This window comes from Columba livia, chromosome 1, assembly GCF_036013475.1.
Source record: "Columba livia isolate bColLiv1 breed racing homer chromosome 1, bColLiv1.pat.W.v2, whole genome shotgun sequence".
NCBI lineage: Eukaryota > Metazoa > Chordata > Aves > Columbiformes > Columbidae > Columba > Columba livia.
The window spans coordinates 95,691,135-95,708,086 of NC_088602.1; the positions used below are offsets into that span (position 1 = coordinate 95,691,135).

A 16,952-nucleotide genomic window follows, 5' to 3' on the forward strand; every position below is an offset into this window, starting at 1 on the left:
GACCGGAGTCCCGGTCACCCCCATCGCACCCCTTGTAGCGGAGCCCCTATCGCCCGCCCCGCCGCCTTTCCTTCAAGGCTTTCAGAAACTTTTCTCGCTAGCGTGCCGTCACGCCTCGTTAGCGGGGCTGCGGGCTGGGCTGAGCCGAGCCGGAAAGTTTCTCCCGCGGGCACTGGGTTGGATCAACTTTCCCGCACGGAGCCCAGGCAGCCGGAGCAGCTGTGGTCCCTGGCGCTCCAGCTGCCCGGGGGCCGTGCGGGAGAAACGCAAGGAGGAGCTCAGTTCGGGGGAGGGGGAGATGAAGCCGGGGCGTGGGGAAGCCGCTCCCTTCTTCCTCCTCCTCCTCCTCCTCCCTTGGCAGCTCTAGTCTGGCAGCCGGGCGGCCGCTGCCTCCGGCCGGAGCCGCTGCAGTTGGGAAGAGCTCCCCGGCGCCCGCGCTGCCGCCGGGATGAGGACGCCGCTGGCTGCTCCCGGCCTCCTGCTCCTCCTGGCCGGCACTGCGGGGCTCTGCCAGGCTTTATTCTCCCTCCCGCTCCGTGTGTCCCACCCGGTCGCTCCCGGTGGGTCGCCGCCGGCCCCAGTGGTGCTGCGGCCCGGGAGCGTCAGCCGGCAGCAGGATCCTCTCGCTGGCGAGGACGGCTTGGCCTTGGCCTCGGATCCCGTGGGCACCCTCAACTTTTTAGCCATGGTAGAGAATCTGCAAGGGGACTCCGGCCGGGGCTACTACCTGGAGATGCTGATCGGGACCCCGCCGCAGGCGGTAAGATCGGCCCGGGGACTGCGGGCTTGGGCGGGGGCGGGAAGCGGGGTAAACTTCTCTGTGAGCGGGAGTCTGTGTGCCTCCCCCTCCGCCCAAACACAACTTTCTCCCGGTGCTCAGTGCTGGCGCCTCCTCCGCACCCGCTCAAAAGACGGTGCCGGTGGCCGGCGCGGGGGAGCCCCGGCGACAGCAACGAGTTTCCGCGGGTCAGGCGGTAAGAGCGTTCCTGCCCGCCCGCCGTCCCTCCCGGGGCCCCGGCGGCCTCACCGGGCTCAGCGGGGCGGCGAGAGGCAGCGGGTGCCTGCAAGAGGCTGCCCTGCCCCGGCCCGGTGACTGCTCGGGAAATCCCGCGGAGCCCATCCCCGATTTCAGGCTGTCTCATTGTATTTTGGTTCGAAGCGAGTTGTTCTGTCAGTCGAAATGAGTGTGTTTTAGAGTCAGAGGGTGGGGGTTTTTTTATTCTTTTATTTTATTTTTAAGCTGCCTTGCATTGTGATTGGATGCTTTGATAGATCCTCCCGATGCCCCCGGGAGAATCACTCGAAATCTTTCTGCGAAACTAAGTGATGGCTCTGCAGAACCAGCCCCTGCTTTCGGGAATTCATGTGTTATTCATTAATAACACAAAGAACGTGTACGTTTTTAATATTGTTTTCAAATAGACCATGTTTTCTTCTATCTTCTCCAATTGCCTTCACCAGCATTGCTGAAGTTTTTTCTATGTGGTTGCTCTTTCATCTGTGTCATGAGATCCCAGGAGGAGCGTTGCAGGTCTGCTGGTGGGGATGACTAGTCAGCTGAGTGGGGATTAATTTCCTGAAAGCCCTCGGGGCTTCCCCTCAGAACTTTATGTTTGATACGGGAGTTTAGGTCTTTGTGTTCCCAGTGTACACAAAAAAACCCTTATTCTTCTGTGTGAGCGCCTCGCCGTAATAAAAAGCCAAAATGCATAGCCAACAGGGAGTGTTCGTCTGTTGTTGCATTTCTGGACTTCTGTGAGCTCTTTTCTTTTCACACCTTGAATGTAAGAGGGTTGGCCATGTTGTCACTCTAATTGAAATGCATGACAGGAGGATCGATGCATGTATTGAGGAAGGGTGGTGGTGTTTTATGATCAATAAATGGAGTTTTAGGGGAAAAACCACAACAACGACAAAAAAAAAAAAAAAACACACACCTAACCAAGTCTGGTGTATTAAGGTGTGGCCCAATAGCTACAAAGGCCATGAAGTAATTTTTCCTTCATGTTGTGTGCTGCATATTTGACTAGTTCTATTAGTGTGGCATTGTGTGTGCTTCATTACTCCAGGGAACATTCAATATTGGTTTCTGCCAGAATCAAGATACCAGATTTGATTGGACTAATAATCCAATTCAGTATGTCTTAAATGAAAGAAAAAAAAAAATAGAAAAAGTGACTATCAAGCATATCATCTTCTTACGTGTCTGGGGGATTCTGAAATTGGAAGAAATGGGGAAGGATAAATACGACAGACTTTTGATAATGTGACTGTAGGTCTAAGAGGGAGAAATGTACTGATCTCAGTGCACCTGGAGGCCTCACGCTTAACAGCTAGTATGACTTGTAGTACATGTGAGGTAAGGTTTCAGATAAACTTGCTGCATGTTTTTTTTTCCGTCTGAAAAAAAAAAAAAGCTCTGAAGCTTGTTGCAAAGCTATTACTATTTTGAACTAGTTCTGAGTTCTTGTAAAGTTAATTATTTAAAAAAACACCACTGGTGTTTAGCACTTGTAAAGTTTTATTCACGAGTAGGCCCGCCAACGTTGTAAGTAAGGTTATGAATGCACTTGCGTTTCCAAAATCATATCTTGGCATATAGTGACTCAGTACTGAGTGCAGTTAAAATTTATTCTCCACTTTTGATGGAGGCGAATTTGTTATCTCATTCCCTGTCTGAAACTGGAAGACTTAAAGATCACAAATGTTCTCGCTGTTTTTCTGCTTTGCAATGAATAGTATAAAGCTGCAAAGTAGCTACAGGCCATTGCTACTTGAATCCTTCACAGCGCTGATACTAAAAGCAAGTGTCTTGATACTGCCAAGTGTTGGGATTGTGTTAAACTTCTTGGGCAAGTAGTCACTGGAGTCAGAGCGGGCCACAATCAGGTAGAAGAGATACCTCTTACTGATTGAAATGCTCCTCCCAGCCTGACTTCACCTCATGTTAGAAGCTGTGGTGTAAAGTGATGTTTGGACACCTTGTTTTACCCTTGCATCCTCCCAGCACGAGACTTGCTCCCAAGCTAACTCCTTTCCTCATCCAGGCCTCTCCCGGGACAGCCAAGCCCCAGCACGGGGTAGTGCTGCCCTGACATTTTGCCAAGGAGGAAGAAGGATACTGGCGCTGAAGAGGAGTTGCAGAGCAGCCCAGCTTCGCTTCCCAGCTGTCAGAGCAGAAAGGTGGATGGCAGAGCTGCTGCTCCAGCGGTGCTGCAGAGAGGGGATGCGTAAAGGCAAATAAGGCAGTAGTGGACCAAGACCAAACAGCAGGTTGTGAGAAGAGGCAAGAGATTTAATGTTGCGGTTATGATAGTGTTGGTGCCTGGTAACTTCGAAGGTGTTTGTGTTAAGTGCTGGAAGCTACTGTGCCAGTATGGGGAATGAGCATTTGTGAAAGATTTCAGCACTACTGAGCTTACATTACTGCTCAATTGCATTTTTAGAAATTTTCCTTTTTTAGGTTTCGTTCTTGGAAGGAAGTTACTACGAAAGAATTTCAGATTTCAGGTCATTTAAGGCACATCGTTTGGCTTTCATTCCAATTCTGATTTGTCATATACCAGATAAACACAGCATAGAACTGAGTTTCACAATGGCAGTTCTGAAATACTTGTTCTGACGATATAAAAATAGAGCAGCTGTGTGAAGTCAAATTTATTTTATTTGCAAGAGAAGAAACTTCAATGCAGTTAATATAGTTTTGCAAAGTGTTTGCAGCCAAAGTATTTCTGACCATTTCCAGTTTTATAATATAGTTTCCTAACCATATCAGATCTCCACTAGCTACCAGGTTGGTTTCAGCTGTCATCACCCCCATTAATTCTCATTCATTCACATTCAGCTCTACTTAAGAATCCTGTGAAAGGTAAAAAAAAGAGATTTGTTATATTGAAGAGTGTGGTATATTTGTCTCTTATTTCAGGGATGTATTATTATGTGTCCTACTTCTGACAAATTATGTACTTTACACTTGTCTATATAGGTACGCTTTTTCCAATTCCAGATTTAAATAAGAGGTGGCAAGAGCCCAATATGAATTGTATGCACTGTTCTTACTTCTTATTTCTTTAAATAATCTGATGGAATGCCTTTGCTCTATATTTTATTATTTTGCCTGCCCTGAGATTATAAGCACCGTGGGGAATTGAATCAAAGATCATTTAGGGTTTTTCCACCATCTCCACTGCAGTTCTGTTCATATTAATTTTGTTTTTCCTACAAGGTTTTGCCCAGTAGAATAGTCAAACTCATAAAGTACCCCATGTTCTTCACAGCTTTCTTGAAGTCCATCTGGACTGCAGTAAATGTTTACAAAGAAAGTACCATTGCCTCATATTGCCTCTGTTATGCTAGTCTTCATTGTATGAGGTAGTGGTAGTTCTGTTGGTCCCACTGCACTTCCAAATAGTGTTTTTTATTGAAACCAAGTAAATGTCACTCCTGCAACTTCATTGTGAAGAGAGGCTCGGCATGTGCCTCCCAAGAGTCAAATAGTTGTGATCTGATTAGCAGATGGTTGAAACCACAGTAGGTAGGATCTGACTTGTGCTCTGAATGCCATGGCTACCTTCAGAAATTTCAGTTTCAATTTTTCATTCTATGAATGAAGAGGTTTTGTCTTATTTGTCCTAGTCGCAGTTTGTTCTGTGTGGGGGATGAGCAAAAACCTGTCTTGTAAATGTGCTCTGAAGTTTTAAGATCAGGCAGTGTTGAGTCTAAGGGCCTTCACTGAGAAACACAAACTTCTGTTTCTGTGTAATTGGTGGGAGTTACCTTTCCTTCAATTTCTTCCAACTATTAAAGAAAAGAAGGATAAAGAAGGATATGTATTAAACACCTCAAATGTGTTGTGGACTTTTGCAATTTATATCTAGATATTTTGAAGGTAAGGAACACACATATTAGCAATTTCTGAACATGCAGACATTCTTCCTTAATTGTACATAGCTCTTATTGCCTGAGTGTTGGAAGGAAAGAAAATTGTGAAGAGATATGTGGAGCTGTGTTATTCCCTGAGAAGCTAGGCTCTGCTTTCTTAATTTTGCTGAAAGGGCGTTTACCATCATTCTAGATACAATACTTAGATACTTAGTATGGAAAATGTGATCCTTCCAGGTTCAAATACCAGAAAGCAAGCTCCAACTAGAGTCTCCCTCTCTCTTTTTTTTTTTTTTTTTTAAATAATAATTACGTGGGTCTTTTGTGTTTGAGCTCTTTATGGAAGCTGAAAAAAGGAAGGGTTGAGGAGCAAAGATGAGGACCGTGGTGTGTTAGAGTACTTTGAGGTGACAGCGTCAGAATCCCTCCAGATCCCTCTAATGGAAGTACTATTGAAATGCAAAATGTTCCTGTTGTTAAATGATGAATTGGGTAGGCTTTGTTGTTGTTGTTGTTGGATGCCTGCAAAATAAAAAGGACAAGGACCTGAAAGTCCTAAGAGACAGGACCAATATAATGTACTGTGTTGTGGTGAAGTATAATGTATTTTTGACCAAAGACAAAGCAAACAAACATACCAGATTTGTGTTGACAGGTCCCTGCCTTGGCAAATTAGCATTCTGGCCCTTCCTTCCATACAAAATTAACCCTCACTAAAAGGACTGCACAGAGGTAGTGAAGCCTGTACCATAAAAATAACCCAAAACACGAGTATTAGTTACAATGCAGATAGCCTGAGTATAGCACTGTGTTTTGTACCAAGGCTTTGCTTTGCTGTGTTTATAAGTGGGCTGCAATGACCTGCAGTGTTTGGACACATAGTGACACTGAATGGAAGAGGCTTGTAATGTATGTTTGGATGTTTGGAGTTATTGAGGAAGGAATGTTTTAGGAGTTTGATTTCTTTTTTGTTTGGGTTTTTGTTTGGTTTGGGTTTAGATGTGTGTTTGGGGTTTTTTTTTGGTTGGTTGGTTTTTGTTTGGTTTGTTTGTTTTTCTTTTTTTCTTTTTTTTTTTTTTTTCTCTCCTGTAACCAGCAAGCAGTAAGCTCCAGGGAAAGTGTCTGGCAAGACAGATTTTAAAACTACTACACCTTGCAGGGGTCTTTATTTTTATGAAGAGCACTTAGGACTTCAGGTCTGTGAGGACATGTTAGCTATTATGTTGCCCCCACATTTTATTATCTTGGAAAATTTCTCACTTACTGTAGGTGAAGCAAGAGTGACCTTAAACATCATCTGGTCATTGTCAAGTATAGCTACATTTGAAAAAGGAAGCTGATACAATAGTATACCCTTGCACATGTGCATCTCTGGTACAAATCAGACTTACCTCTCTCCCTTATCTTACTGGCTGTAAAATACAGATTTAATCATAATTTGTGTAAATAAGTGAAGGAACTTGTTGGTCCTATTTCTGCCCAGATTAGGACTCGGGATCAGATCTTCAAAGGAAAGGAGGTAGCACTCAGCTGCCCCAGAAGGAAGTGTTTTTTCCTGCCATTGATTGGACTGTCATACATCTTGCTGTTTTTCCGCCTGGTTTTGCTATGTGGATCTGGTTTTGCTATGTGTGATCTTGTGAAGCAAATACAGTACATGTTCTACAGATACCAGACAGCTGTTAAAATAAATTCAAATTCATATCTGTCAGTTCTGTGTCCTTCAAAGCATTTGAAACATCCCGGGAAGAAAATAGATTTTATTTGCAATTTTTTTCACATGAACTCCCATAGTTTTAAAATAACAAGTTATCTGTCTGTCTATCTCCTCTGCGTATGCCTACATCGCAGTCACTTGTGCAGTTGGATTACATTGTTAAAGAACCAAGCTAGCAGAAACCAGGTAACTTGGGTTAGTAACAGTCTAGTTGTGGCAACGAGGACCTCCGCACGAGCGATCTGCTGTGGTTTTCTGGGTGGCTCTGCAACACACAGCCAGCTCTGTTACCACTGCCATCATCTGAGGTAGACTGAGCATGTCTGCATCAACTGCATATTTTTGTTTTCCTATGGTGGTGGCTGTGTGCTCTGCACAGCAAAGGTGGCAGCAGCCCAGAACCACTCAAGAGCCTCATCAAGGAGCTTAATAAACTTCTCCCCCTTGGGATGAAAGTTTGACTGCTGAACCTGCTACTGCTCACATGCTGGCCCTCTCAGTGGGCTTCCTGGTGAGGCTGCATCTGGAGTACTGTGTCCAGTTCTGCGGTCCTCACTCTAAGGAGGACAAGGAATTATTGCAGAGAGTCCAGTGGCAGGCCACGAATACGACTGGGGTCTGGAGCATATTTTTTTTTTTGTGAGAAAAGACTGAGAGAGCTGGGTCTGTTCAGCCTGGAAAAAAGAAGGCTGAGAGGGGATCTTATTTATGCTTACAAATATTTGAAGGGTGGGTGTCAAGAGAGTGGGACCAGACCCTTTTCAGTGGTGCCCAATGATAGGATGAGGGGCAACAGGCACAGACTGAAGCAAAAGAGTTTCCATCTAAACATGAGGAAAAACTACTTTGAGGGTGCCAGAGCACTGGAACAGGCTGCCCATAGAGGTTGTGGAGTCTCCTTCTCTGGAGACATTCAAAACCCATCTGGACACATTCCTGTGCAATCTCTTGGTGAACCCACCTTTAGCAGGTGGGTTGGGCTAGATGATCTCCAGTGGTCCCTTCCAACTCCAGCTATTCTGTGATTCTGTGATTGTCTGATGGGCTTTTGGCCATGCTCATCTGAGGGTGGCCGCGTAGCAAAGTCAGCTCGTGTGCCTTGAGAAAGTCTTGGGCCAGAGTCAAGATTTGCTTCCTCTTTTGCCAAAGGTAAATAAAATAGTATTTTTTTATTCTTTTTATTCTTCCCCTGTATTTTACAGGGGCGGAGGTGGGGGACAGATGTTCTAGAGCATTGGTTTTGTATGAGTCCTCCTTGAACAGATGAAACCTGTGGGGCACAGTTGAGAGGGAATTTGAAGAAAATAAACTAAATGGGGGAAAAAATCTTGTTCAAGTAAAAATTGTGATTTGTTGAATACAATTAATGTGTCATAATTAGAAGACTCTTTTGAAGTGAATCTGTTAAGACAGTAATTGCACTCTGCAATCCTTTTTTCCCTCACCATTGCTTAGTAATAATTTGAAATTGTGAAAAATAAATTACTTGCAGATTTTGTCGTCTTTGCTCAGCTTGTGAGTACTAAAATTAGTTTATTTTCTTTAGCTTTATGGTTGGTTTATTTTTGTACCTACTTACTAGCAAACACTGCTGTTAAGCTAGACTGCATGTGTTTAGGGAAAATGCTTGTCTCAAAGTCCAGTTTCATTTTAAAGGAGAAAATATATCGGTGCTGCAGTAACACTTGGTAAGCTTCTCCTCCTTAAAGACACAAGTGAATCCATTCCTAGGGATCTTTTGCCCATTGGCATGTTTGGGTCTTTTTAAAGAAAAAAAAAAAAAAAAAGACAGCTCAAGAACCAAGAGTCACCTCTGTGCTTGCAGGAGGGAGTGTAAGCCTTCTCACATTAAAGGCCAGATCCTGCCATTCGACAGAGAAAAAGTAATCAGATCCTTTTGGTGGCCATCTCTCGAGTAATTCATTGATATTTGTTTGTAGATCTGCCTGCGAGAGTGCTCTGTAGAAGAGCGACTCGGAGCCTGGCGCTGTGTCGTAGTTTGTGCTCAGGCTCACACCAAAGCCAGATGTGAGAATTTTCTCACTTATCCAGCCTCACTTTGTTTCTCACTTTGTTGCTGTAGGAAGCTTCACAGCAGAGAAGATCAGCCATTTGGGGCTTCTACAGAAACAAAAGGCTTACCTGCTAAGCCACTGTATGGAAGGCTGGGTCTGCATGACCCCCTTGAAAATGTTATTGTGGTATTAGGGAAGAAAAAAATACATCAGGACAGCAGAAGGTAGGTTTTGAAGACTGCCTGTGACAGCCATAATTTTGGCATAGAAAATAATACACTAGGGTGTCTATTTCAACTGCAGACTTCAGAACTACTTACGAAATTGCAACTTTGAAATACTGAGGAAGGTTTTTTCCTCACATTTTTTTCTACCTAATTAGAAAGTTTGCTTCCAAAATTCCATTGTGATACCAGCTGATACAGAAACCTCGACTGTCAGGGTATGCAGCATAAGAAATTACTAGTTGTAAAGCCTTTTCAAGACAGAGCATGCTCTGACAATTTGGAAGGTCTTCAGGGCAATATTATCATGCTGCTTAAGCATGGTATGGAGAGACCTGTGGTTTCATTCACTGTGCTGTCTAGTAGATGTCTGCTGCAGGTTAGAGTTAAGTGCGAGGCATGTCAGAAAGTGAGTAATCAGTCCTACTGATACTATTCTATGACTAAAGAGGTTTTTACTTCATTCATTCATTTTTCTTCTCAGTGCCTCCCAAGTTGCAAATAAGACAGAGGAGTCCGAAGGTGGTCACACTTCCCAAAAAGTCTGAGAAGTGATGTAGCAAGATAACATCTGATGCAGTCACAGTGCTTCAGTTTATCTGTCACAGAATAATCTTCTCATTACTTCACAGATGCAAAGTCCTTCAGGGAATAACACAATCATTTTGCAGGATCCGGAGTGCCAGATTTTTGCATTTGGTCTGCTGACATAAATAATGTATGGAGGGGGAAAAAAAAGTTCAGCGAATTTCTAGCAACTGCCGTTATAAATGTTGGCATGTGTTACATGTTCCAGATGAAGTTAAATTTTATTTGCACTCTGCTGAGCTTTTGGGTTAACCTTTTCTTGGCAAGTGACCAAACACTAGTGATACTACCTGCACATTTTTGTTCAGGTTTGGAAACTTTCTTCAGAGCAGGTGTGCATGCGAATGTTTGCTGTTGCTGATGAGTGAATTTCACCATCAGCTCCAGCATGTAGGCAGCAATGTGCTACCTTCCTTTGGGCTGCTGTAGGACCTGAGGTGCCATCATCACACCATCGGTTGTAACCCCTGGCTGAAGTAGAAGATAGCTTAGTCCTACATACAGGTTGATAGGTGGAGGAATGGGTAGTAGGAAGCTGTCTTCTGTGTGATGTTGCAGTGCACAGTAGCAGACTTTGTCAGCCTGAGAGTATAAAGAAGTCTTTTAACTTCCTGCCCTACAAACTCAACCTGGTATCTGAAAATAAAGCTGTGTTCCTGCATGCCTCTGTGTTCTCCTGTGTAATAAAGATTTTTATAGTAGAACTTGGTTAACAATTGTAATGATGTATGAGCCACAGGCAAAGCTGGTTCATTTCCCAGAGCTGCTGCCTCTACAGTATTAGCCAGGGTAAAGAGTAAAGTGTGCATGTTTGAGAAGGAGAGAGAGAAATAAATGAGTCCAATAGCAGGGGGATGAATTCTGCTGCTTTAAAAAAAAAAAAAAAAAGAAAAATTATTTTTTTTAAAAATGATAACTTCACTTGGGAATCAAATCTGCCTTTTAAATTGCCCTGCCAATTTTTTTAAGTAAAATGTTAGAATAAATATGAACAAAAAAGATTGTTCTTATTTTTAATAAATCAAACACATTATTGTGACATTGCTTAGCAGCTTTTTTTTTTCCCTCACATAAAATAGTCCTTCCTGGTATTATGGAGTGAAAAGCTGTTTTCTGTGTTTGCCTTTGAACTGCACTGTACAATTGCAACAAATACCCATGACAACAATCAAATTCTGCTCCTTGGTAATATCCTAAATAGGTCAGGTGGAATGGGGAGCAAAAGCCTTCTGTTTGTTGTATTCCCTTTATTAATTACCAGGGAAATAAAAACACCAGAGTTGCATCACCCTGTTTGTGCTCTGAGACCTGGGGCCGCCTGCCTACATTCCTGTGGCCACTTAAGATGGCACAAACCAGCGGGCAGCTGCCTGACCTTACACCTTTCCCCAGAGACGTGGCACAGCTTTTCTAGCAGGGAATACAGTCAGAATAACCAAATTGCAGTCCTTGTGCTTGACATAGACAGACCTGTGTTTTTTTGTTGTGTTTTGTTGTTATTGTTTGTTTTTTACTGATCTCTTCCCTTCCTCATCCCCCTTGCCTGCACCAGCAGATCCAGCCACGACCATTTGCTATCCATACAGCAACAGTCTGGTAGGTGTCTGAAAGTATGGGATCACTGCTGTTTCTGGGCAGAAAATGAAGAAGAGAGGCGGGAGCTGTGATGGAAGAGGATGGGGCCAGTCTTTGCAGTTCCCCAGGTGGAAACATCTCAGTTTTGCAATATGAAATACTGTAGCAGCTCTCATATGTTAAACAAAATCTGACAGCGTTGCAGGTCCAGTCCTGAAGAACAAGTTGTGGCATTTTTTATAGCAGAGGCCAGACCTTGAAGTACAGGGAGTCCATAGTTGGTTTTCTGGGGTGTGTGCTAATTTACTTACTTATCCATGTCCAACAATCTTGGCTAATCCAGGGAACCCAGGTGCATGAACGTGGGATTGTTGGTAGTTTCCTGTCCTCCAGGAGGCAGAGGCTGCTTTTACAGCCATGAATTTGATTCAAGCAACAAAGTGGGGGTTCCCCTGTAGTCATATCTGTTGGCTTTCGTGTTTTGGAAAGGCTGGTTGTTTCACCATTACAGTGTATAGAGAAAACCCAAGAAAAATTATGCTTATCCACTTTGTTTTTGTTGCAGTGCTTTAGGGGAATGTTTGAAAAATATCTTATAAGCATTCAATGTCCTTCTCAAAGAAAAGCACTAAAAAAACATAAACGAGCCCTTCCTGAAAGCAGGCAGTGAGTGTGGCTAGAAGTACATTATAATGAGCAGCCCCACGGTGTGGGTACGGCAATGCTGCTGGGAACAGCCTGTTCTGGGGAGAACGGATCGACCTGATGTGTCGGGGTGTCCTGCCTTCACCTCTCCTTCTCCTAGCTCTCCAGGCTTTGAAAAACCTTTGCTAACAAACACCCATCTCCAAAACTAACATCTTGACAGAGGAGGGGAAAAAAACCTGAAAAGAATCATGTCGCTATGAGAGTGAGTTGACAGGGGGAGGAGAGGGAAGAGATCAGACATGGCATGCAGCCTTCTCAAAACTGATTTTTCTCACTGCTGTCCTGCAAACTTCTTTTTCTTCCTACCTGTCTCTGAAATGTACTCTTTTTCAAAGTTAATCGTTGCCTTCAAAAGCTTCTTAAATATTTCAGGAGCAGCTTTGGCACTTGGTTTCAGATCTCCAGTGCAATTTGAAATCCATGGTCTTATTTAAATTTGAGATCGAAGTTCAGATCTTCAGTGTGAAGGAGACTTTTTAACGCATGTGGAAATACAGGAGTGAGACTGACACTCTCCTGAGGGTCTCCTGCCAGCTACTGAAGGGCAAGGCTACTGTGGCTTCTTTGGCAAGAGGAAGATTTACAAAAAAAATTACCACCACCGGTGAGGTTAGAGATACTTCCTACCAGCCTATGCTCAAGAGCATTAGGAATGGACTTCAGAGGCTATGCTGAAGTTTGAAACGTGGCCATTTATTAATTCTGTTATTTCCAAATGGCACAGTAAACATGGTCAGCGACTCATGGTGTAGAAGGTTGTACAGCATGAGGAAGGTTTAAAGGTTAGTTGGTTCAAGCCTTCTTGAGTTTACTTATTATAGCTTGGCTCTGTGTAAATGTGTAAAACTGTTTCAGCCTTACAGATGCTGCAGTTGGAGGGTTTTTGCTTTAGTTTCAAAACAAAGTTGTTTTTTTTTTTACAGTGTAGGGCTTCTGAAGCTGGGTAAAGAAGAACTAAAAATGCCTTTCTTTCAGACAGCAGTTTCTCTGAGTCTAATGAATAACAGAGGTAAAGAAAAGGGTGACCTGACAAAATAAATTGGAAGCTAATTTTGGAGAGCAAAAGCCTCAGAAAATTGAAATTCTGAACTGTATGCAGCTTCTAACTGTAATCATTCACTGGGTATAATGCATTAATGTAGGATTACTGATTTCATTTCCTTTTGAAAAAAAAAAAAAAAAGGAGGGTAAAAAGCCCTCCTTGGCTATTGTCTTCTGAAAGGTACTGTTGTTAACATGACGAGTCCCTGTCTCCTCTTTTTTTTTTTTCTTCTTTCCCCTAACAAACAACACCTCTAAAATTGTTTGACATAAAACTATGGTTTTTTAGAAGTTCTATGCCTTAAGTAGTGCTGGTAAACAAACCAGTCATAGCAAACATTTAACCTGAGACATTTGAGGTGGATGGTTTGTTGTTTTTCAGTGAGGTGGTTGTCTTTACTTACAGGGAAAGTTTAGCTTCAGGTCAGCTGAAAAAAATGACAATGTTTTTCTTCAGGAATGAAGTGAGACAGACTGTGGTTAAGCACATAGCTACAAGTGCACAGACACTTGCTGAGGGATCTGTCTAGGCACAGCAAAACCCTTTTTCACTGGGCGGTGTTGTCTGTGTCCCTGTATCACGAAATACAGCTGTGCAGCCCTTTGCCCACCTCTGCTGCCCTCTTATTTCCCACAGAGCTAGAAGCTGTCCCTCTCCTCAAGTCCTCCTGCAGCACCCATAGCTCCATGGACTAGCAGTCATCTGATGTGGCTGGCCATCACTCCAGAGAGTTCAACATCCTGCAGCGCAGTACTCAGAGGTGCTTGCTTGATGGTTTCAACATGAGAAAGAGGTTGAGGTTGAGAAGGTGACTATGAAGTCTGTAATGGCATTCATGAGCCCATCTCAGAGAGTCAGGCTGGTAGTCAAGACACACTTCAGGCATTTCTGCAGTTTCTCTTTAGCTGTTGAATTATTGAATTAATAGCTGCCTCTCCAACACCTTCGGCTACCATGTTCTCTGGGAGCAGGGGAGTGACCTCTGGATGAGATGCTTGCTAATTTAGATGTGGCACAGAGTGTAGACTTAGCCCATCTCTAAACCAAGGCTGTGTGGGCACAGGGATTCCTTGTGAGTCTTGCAGTTAGACATGAGAGTTGGTCCCAGTGGCATTTGGCTTACAGTCTTGCTTGTCTCTAGGTGCTGTACTATAATTAGCAAAAAATTGATGGTTTTAATTTGTATACACTTACTAACAGGTGGAAACATGCTCTCAGATTTAGCAAGAGCTTTGTTTGTATGTAAGTGCAAATAACTGATGTCTCCTGCATTCATTCTTGAATTTCAGGATTTGTGGGGCTGTTTTATCTTTCCTTTATCTAGACACTCATTAGTCCTTCAATTCAAGAATGTGTTTAGGATAAATATAGAAAATACATAGATTTTCCTTACTCAGATTTTGAGCACTTTACTGCTTTAGTAAGAATGAACAGTCTACCTGATGTTAATGTGCATTACTAGCTACACTGCGAAAGGCTGAAAAAGGTACTAGTTGGCTCACGTGCAATCCCCTTTTTCTGGAAGATGCAGCTCCCAGGGGATCTTTGTGGCAACCATACATCTGTTAGAAGACTATCACAGTTTTCCTATCTTTTCAAACCAGTCCAAGCCTTCCAATGGTTATTTACAGGTGAGATTTTTCTAGACCTCTAGATATCGTTGTTACTGAACTTCCTCGAACTAGTCTAGATTTTCTGGAAAACCTAATCCCTAGAACAAGGAGTGACTTTAGCTGTAGCTGGTTTAGGTGAATGAGAGGTTACTTCGCACACCTACATTCTTCATCAGCTGTAGGGTGTGATACAGGAGAGGGATTTGTATTTGGAAAAAAAAAAAGTGAATCTTTTCTGAAAAGGCAGGGAGACAAAATTGCTGCGATTCACACAGCTCTAAGATAAGCAAGTAATAGCTCATGTTCAACAGCAAAGCATGTTCATATACCATGAATAGGATGGATGTGTTGTATGATAAATCAAGACACAGCAAATAAATTTCAGCCTGAAAACTAAGATACCACATGAGACGGCATGTGCAGGAAGAATGCTAATGTTCAGGGAACCAAAGGCATTGGCAGAAAGGAGAGCGCTGAATTGAAGAACAGATATTTTGTTTTGTTACCAGGATTGATTGGCTGACTGTTTTTTTGTCTTTAAACTATAATAGCCTTCCCTTATTGTCAAAATGATAATATATATAAAGCACTTCCTGAAATATTTCTCTTCAAAATGACTATTCATCGGTCCCAGAGTCAGATGCTCATATTTCAACTCGCAATTTAGTTTAGCAAGTTTATACTTCAGAGCAATCAGTCATTTTAGCATTTGTGGTTTTAATGCAAATCTCAACTATAGAAGCACACAGTGCTCTTAAGCACAGATAGATTGGCTAATCCAGATAGTACTTTGTAATCTTCTGGCAAAGAGAGAGTTTACTGCTTATCAGACAGAGGAAAGAAAAAAACCAAGGTATTTGTCCCAGTCTAGCAGTGCAGATCATGAAAAGATTGAGGACAAGAGATTTTTGGTCTTCTACTGGGCCCAGCGCAGGTGTAAGCATATCCAGGGATAGCTGAGTGTTTTAGGTGGCTGTAGGACAGAGTGAATGTGTAGATATGGGGTCAAATCACAGGTCCTGACACAAGCTGGGAATGTGGTGCGGGGAATGACAGTGAATGCCAAACATGCTCTGGTGAGCTTGATCTGCTGCTGCCCTGAAAAGCCTCCATTTGCCTCTTGTTCTCTTGCTTACTCCACAACCTACAAACACACCACACTTTTTGTGGCAAACTTCTGCCCTGGCAAAAGCAGGAATTATCTTTGGTGATAAAGCTGACCTCCTGGTTTGGCAAAGTTTTCATGCTGCAGTAAATCACGTTCCTCTGTGTCCCCAGTGTGACGTTGCAGTGAAAAGTGGGCACCGCCTGCTGAACAAATGGCATTGAAAACCATTAATCTCCATTCCATTTTTCTTTCTCACAAGGCCTCTCTTATCTTGGCTGTATAGTTAAACCCTTCTTGTGACTACAGAAGAACTATTTTTTGGAGGTAGTAATAGGTAGGTCTGTTTTCTCTAGTGAGGTGACCTCCCTCAGGGCACCACAGGAAATACATCTCCTCCCGGATCTAACATGTGGACCTGCCCCCTCCCTTTTCCTTCACAAAGGTGAAGTATGATGCTGTCCAAGCTGCAGAGAGTCACTTGGCTCCGGATGGGGTGTTTCTACATCATCATCAGTGGCTGTACAGCTGTCAGCCATAAGGCTGAGTCATTTTCTGGATTACTCTATTCAGCACTGGTGAAGCCACAGCTAGAGCTCCCATGTTTAAGGGATTAGAGCATCTCTCATGTGTGGGAAGGCTGAGAGGGCTGGAACTACTCAGCCTGGAGAAGAGAAGGCTCAGGAGGGAATATCATCAATGTATGTAAATACCTGAAGGGAAAGTACAAAGAGGACAGAGCCAGATTCTTTCCAGAGATGCCTAGTGACAAGACCAGAGGCAATGGACACAAACTGAAACACAGGAGGTTCCCTCTAAACATAAAGAAAACTGCATTTTTACTGTGAGGGTAACCAAGCGCTGGCACAGGTTGCCCAGGGAAGCTGTGGAGTCTCCATCCTTGGAGACATTCAGAAGCTGTCTGGGCATGGTCCTGGGCGTCTGACTCCAGGTGGCCCTGCATGAACAGGGGAATGGACCAGATGAGTTCCAGAGGTCCTTCCCAAGCTCAACCATTCTGTGAAGTGCTGCAGAGCAATGAGGACTGGGATGCTCCAGTCCAGGGACCACTTCTGAACAATGGGAGAGTTCCATCCCTGCCTCAGTGCTCAGGGCCAAGGTGCCAGTCTGTCATACAGACCAACAAACTTACCCTTTTTTGGTTTCAGTCTTACCTGTTCAGCAAAATTCATGTTACTCAGCAAGCAGAAATTTGTTGTTGTAGGGGCTTTTTCAGTTTCTGTCTAACTTTGCAGGCCTCTACATCTAGAAACACTACCAAAGATTTCTCTAACTCATCTTTTAATTAGGTTTTATTTCTGTATCTTAAGAGGAACAGATGAAGAATCTATATTAAAGCCTTGTCTTCTGAATTTAGTTATTAGAAAGTAGGCTGTAAATGTTAATTCCAAGTAACACAGGGAAAAAAAGCATAATGTCTCCATGCTTTAAAAGCTGCTGTATACTGTAACATTATTAATTTG

General features: G+C 43.3%; 1 protein-coding gene across 1 annotated transcript in view; it reads left to right on the forward strand.

Moving 5' to 3' along the window:
• The first annotated feature begins 278 nt into the window (after window positions 1-278).
• Window positions 279-16,952, forward strand: part of BACE2 (beta-secretase 2) — a 51,587-nt gene continuing 34,913 nt past the window's right edge. Inside the window, exon 1 of the mRNA XM_065068450.1 lies at window positions 279-760. Coding sequence (XP_064924522.1) covers window positions 449-760 — 312 coding nt within the window. The 5' untranslated portion in view covers window positions 279-448. The remainder of the gene's footprint in view (window positions 761-16,952) is intronic.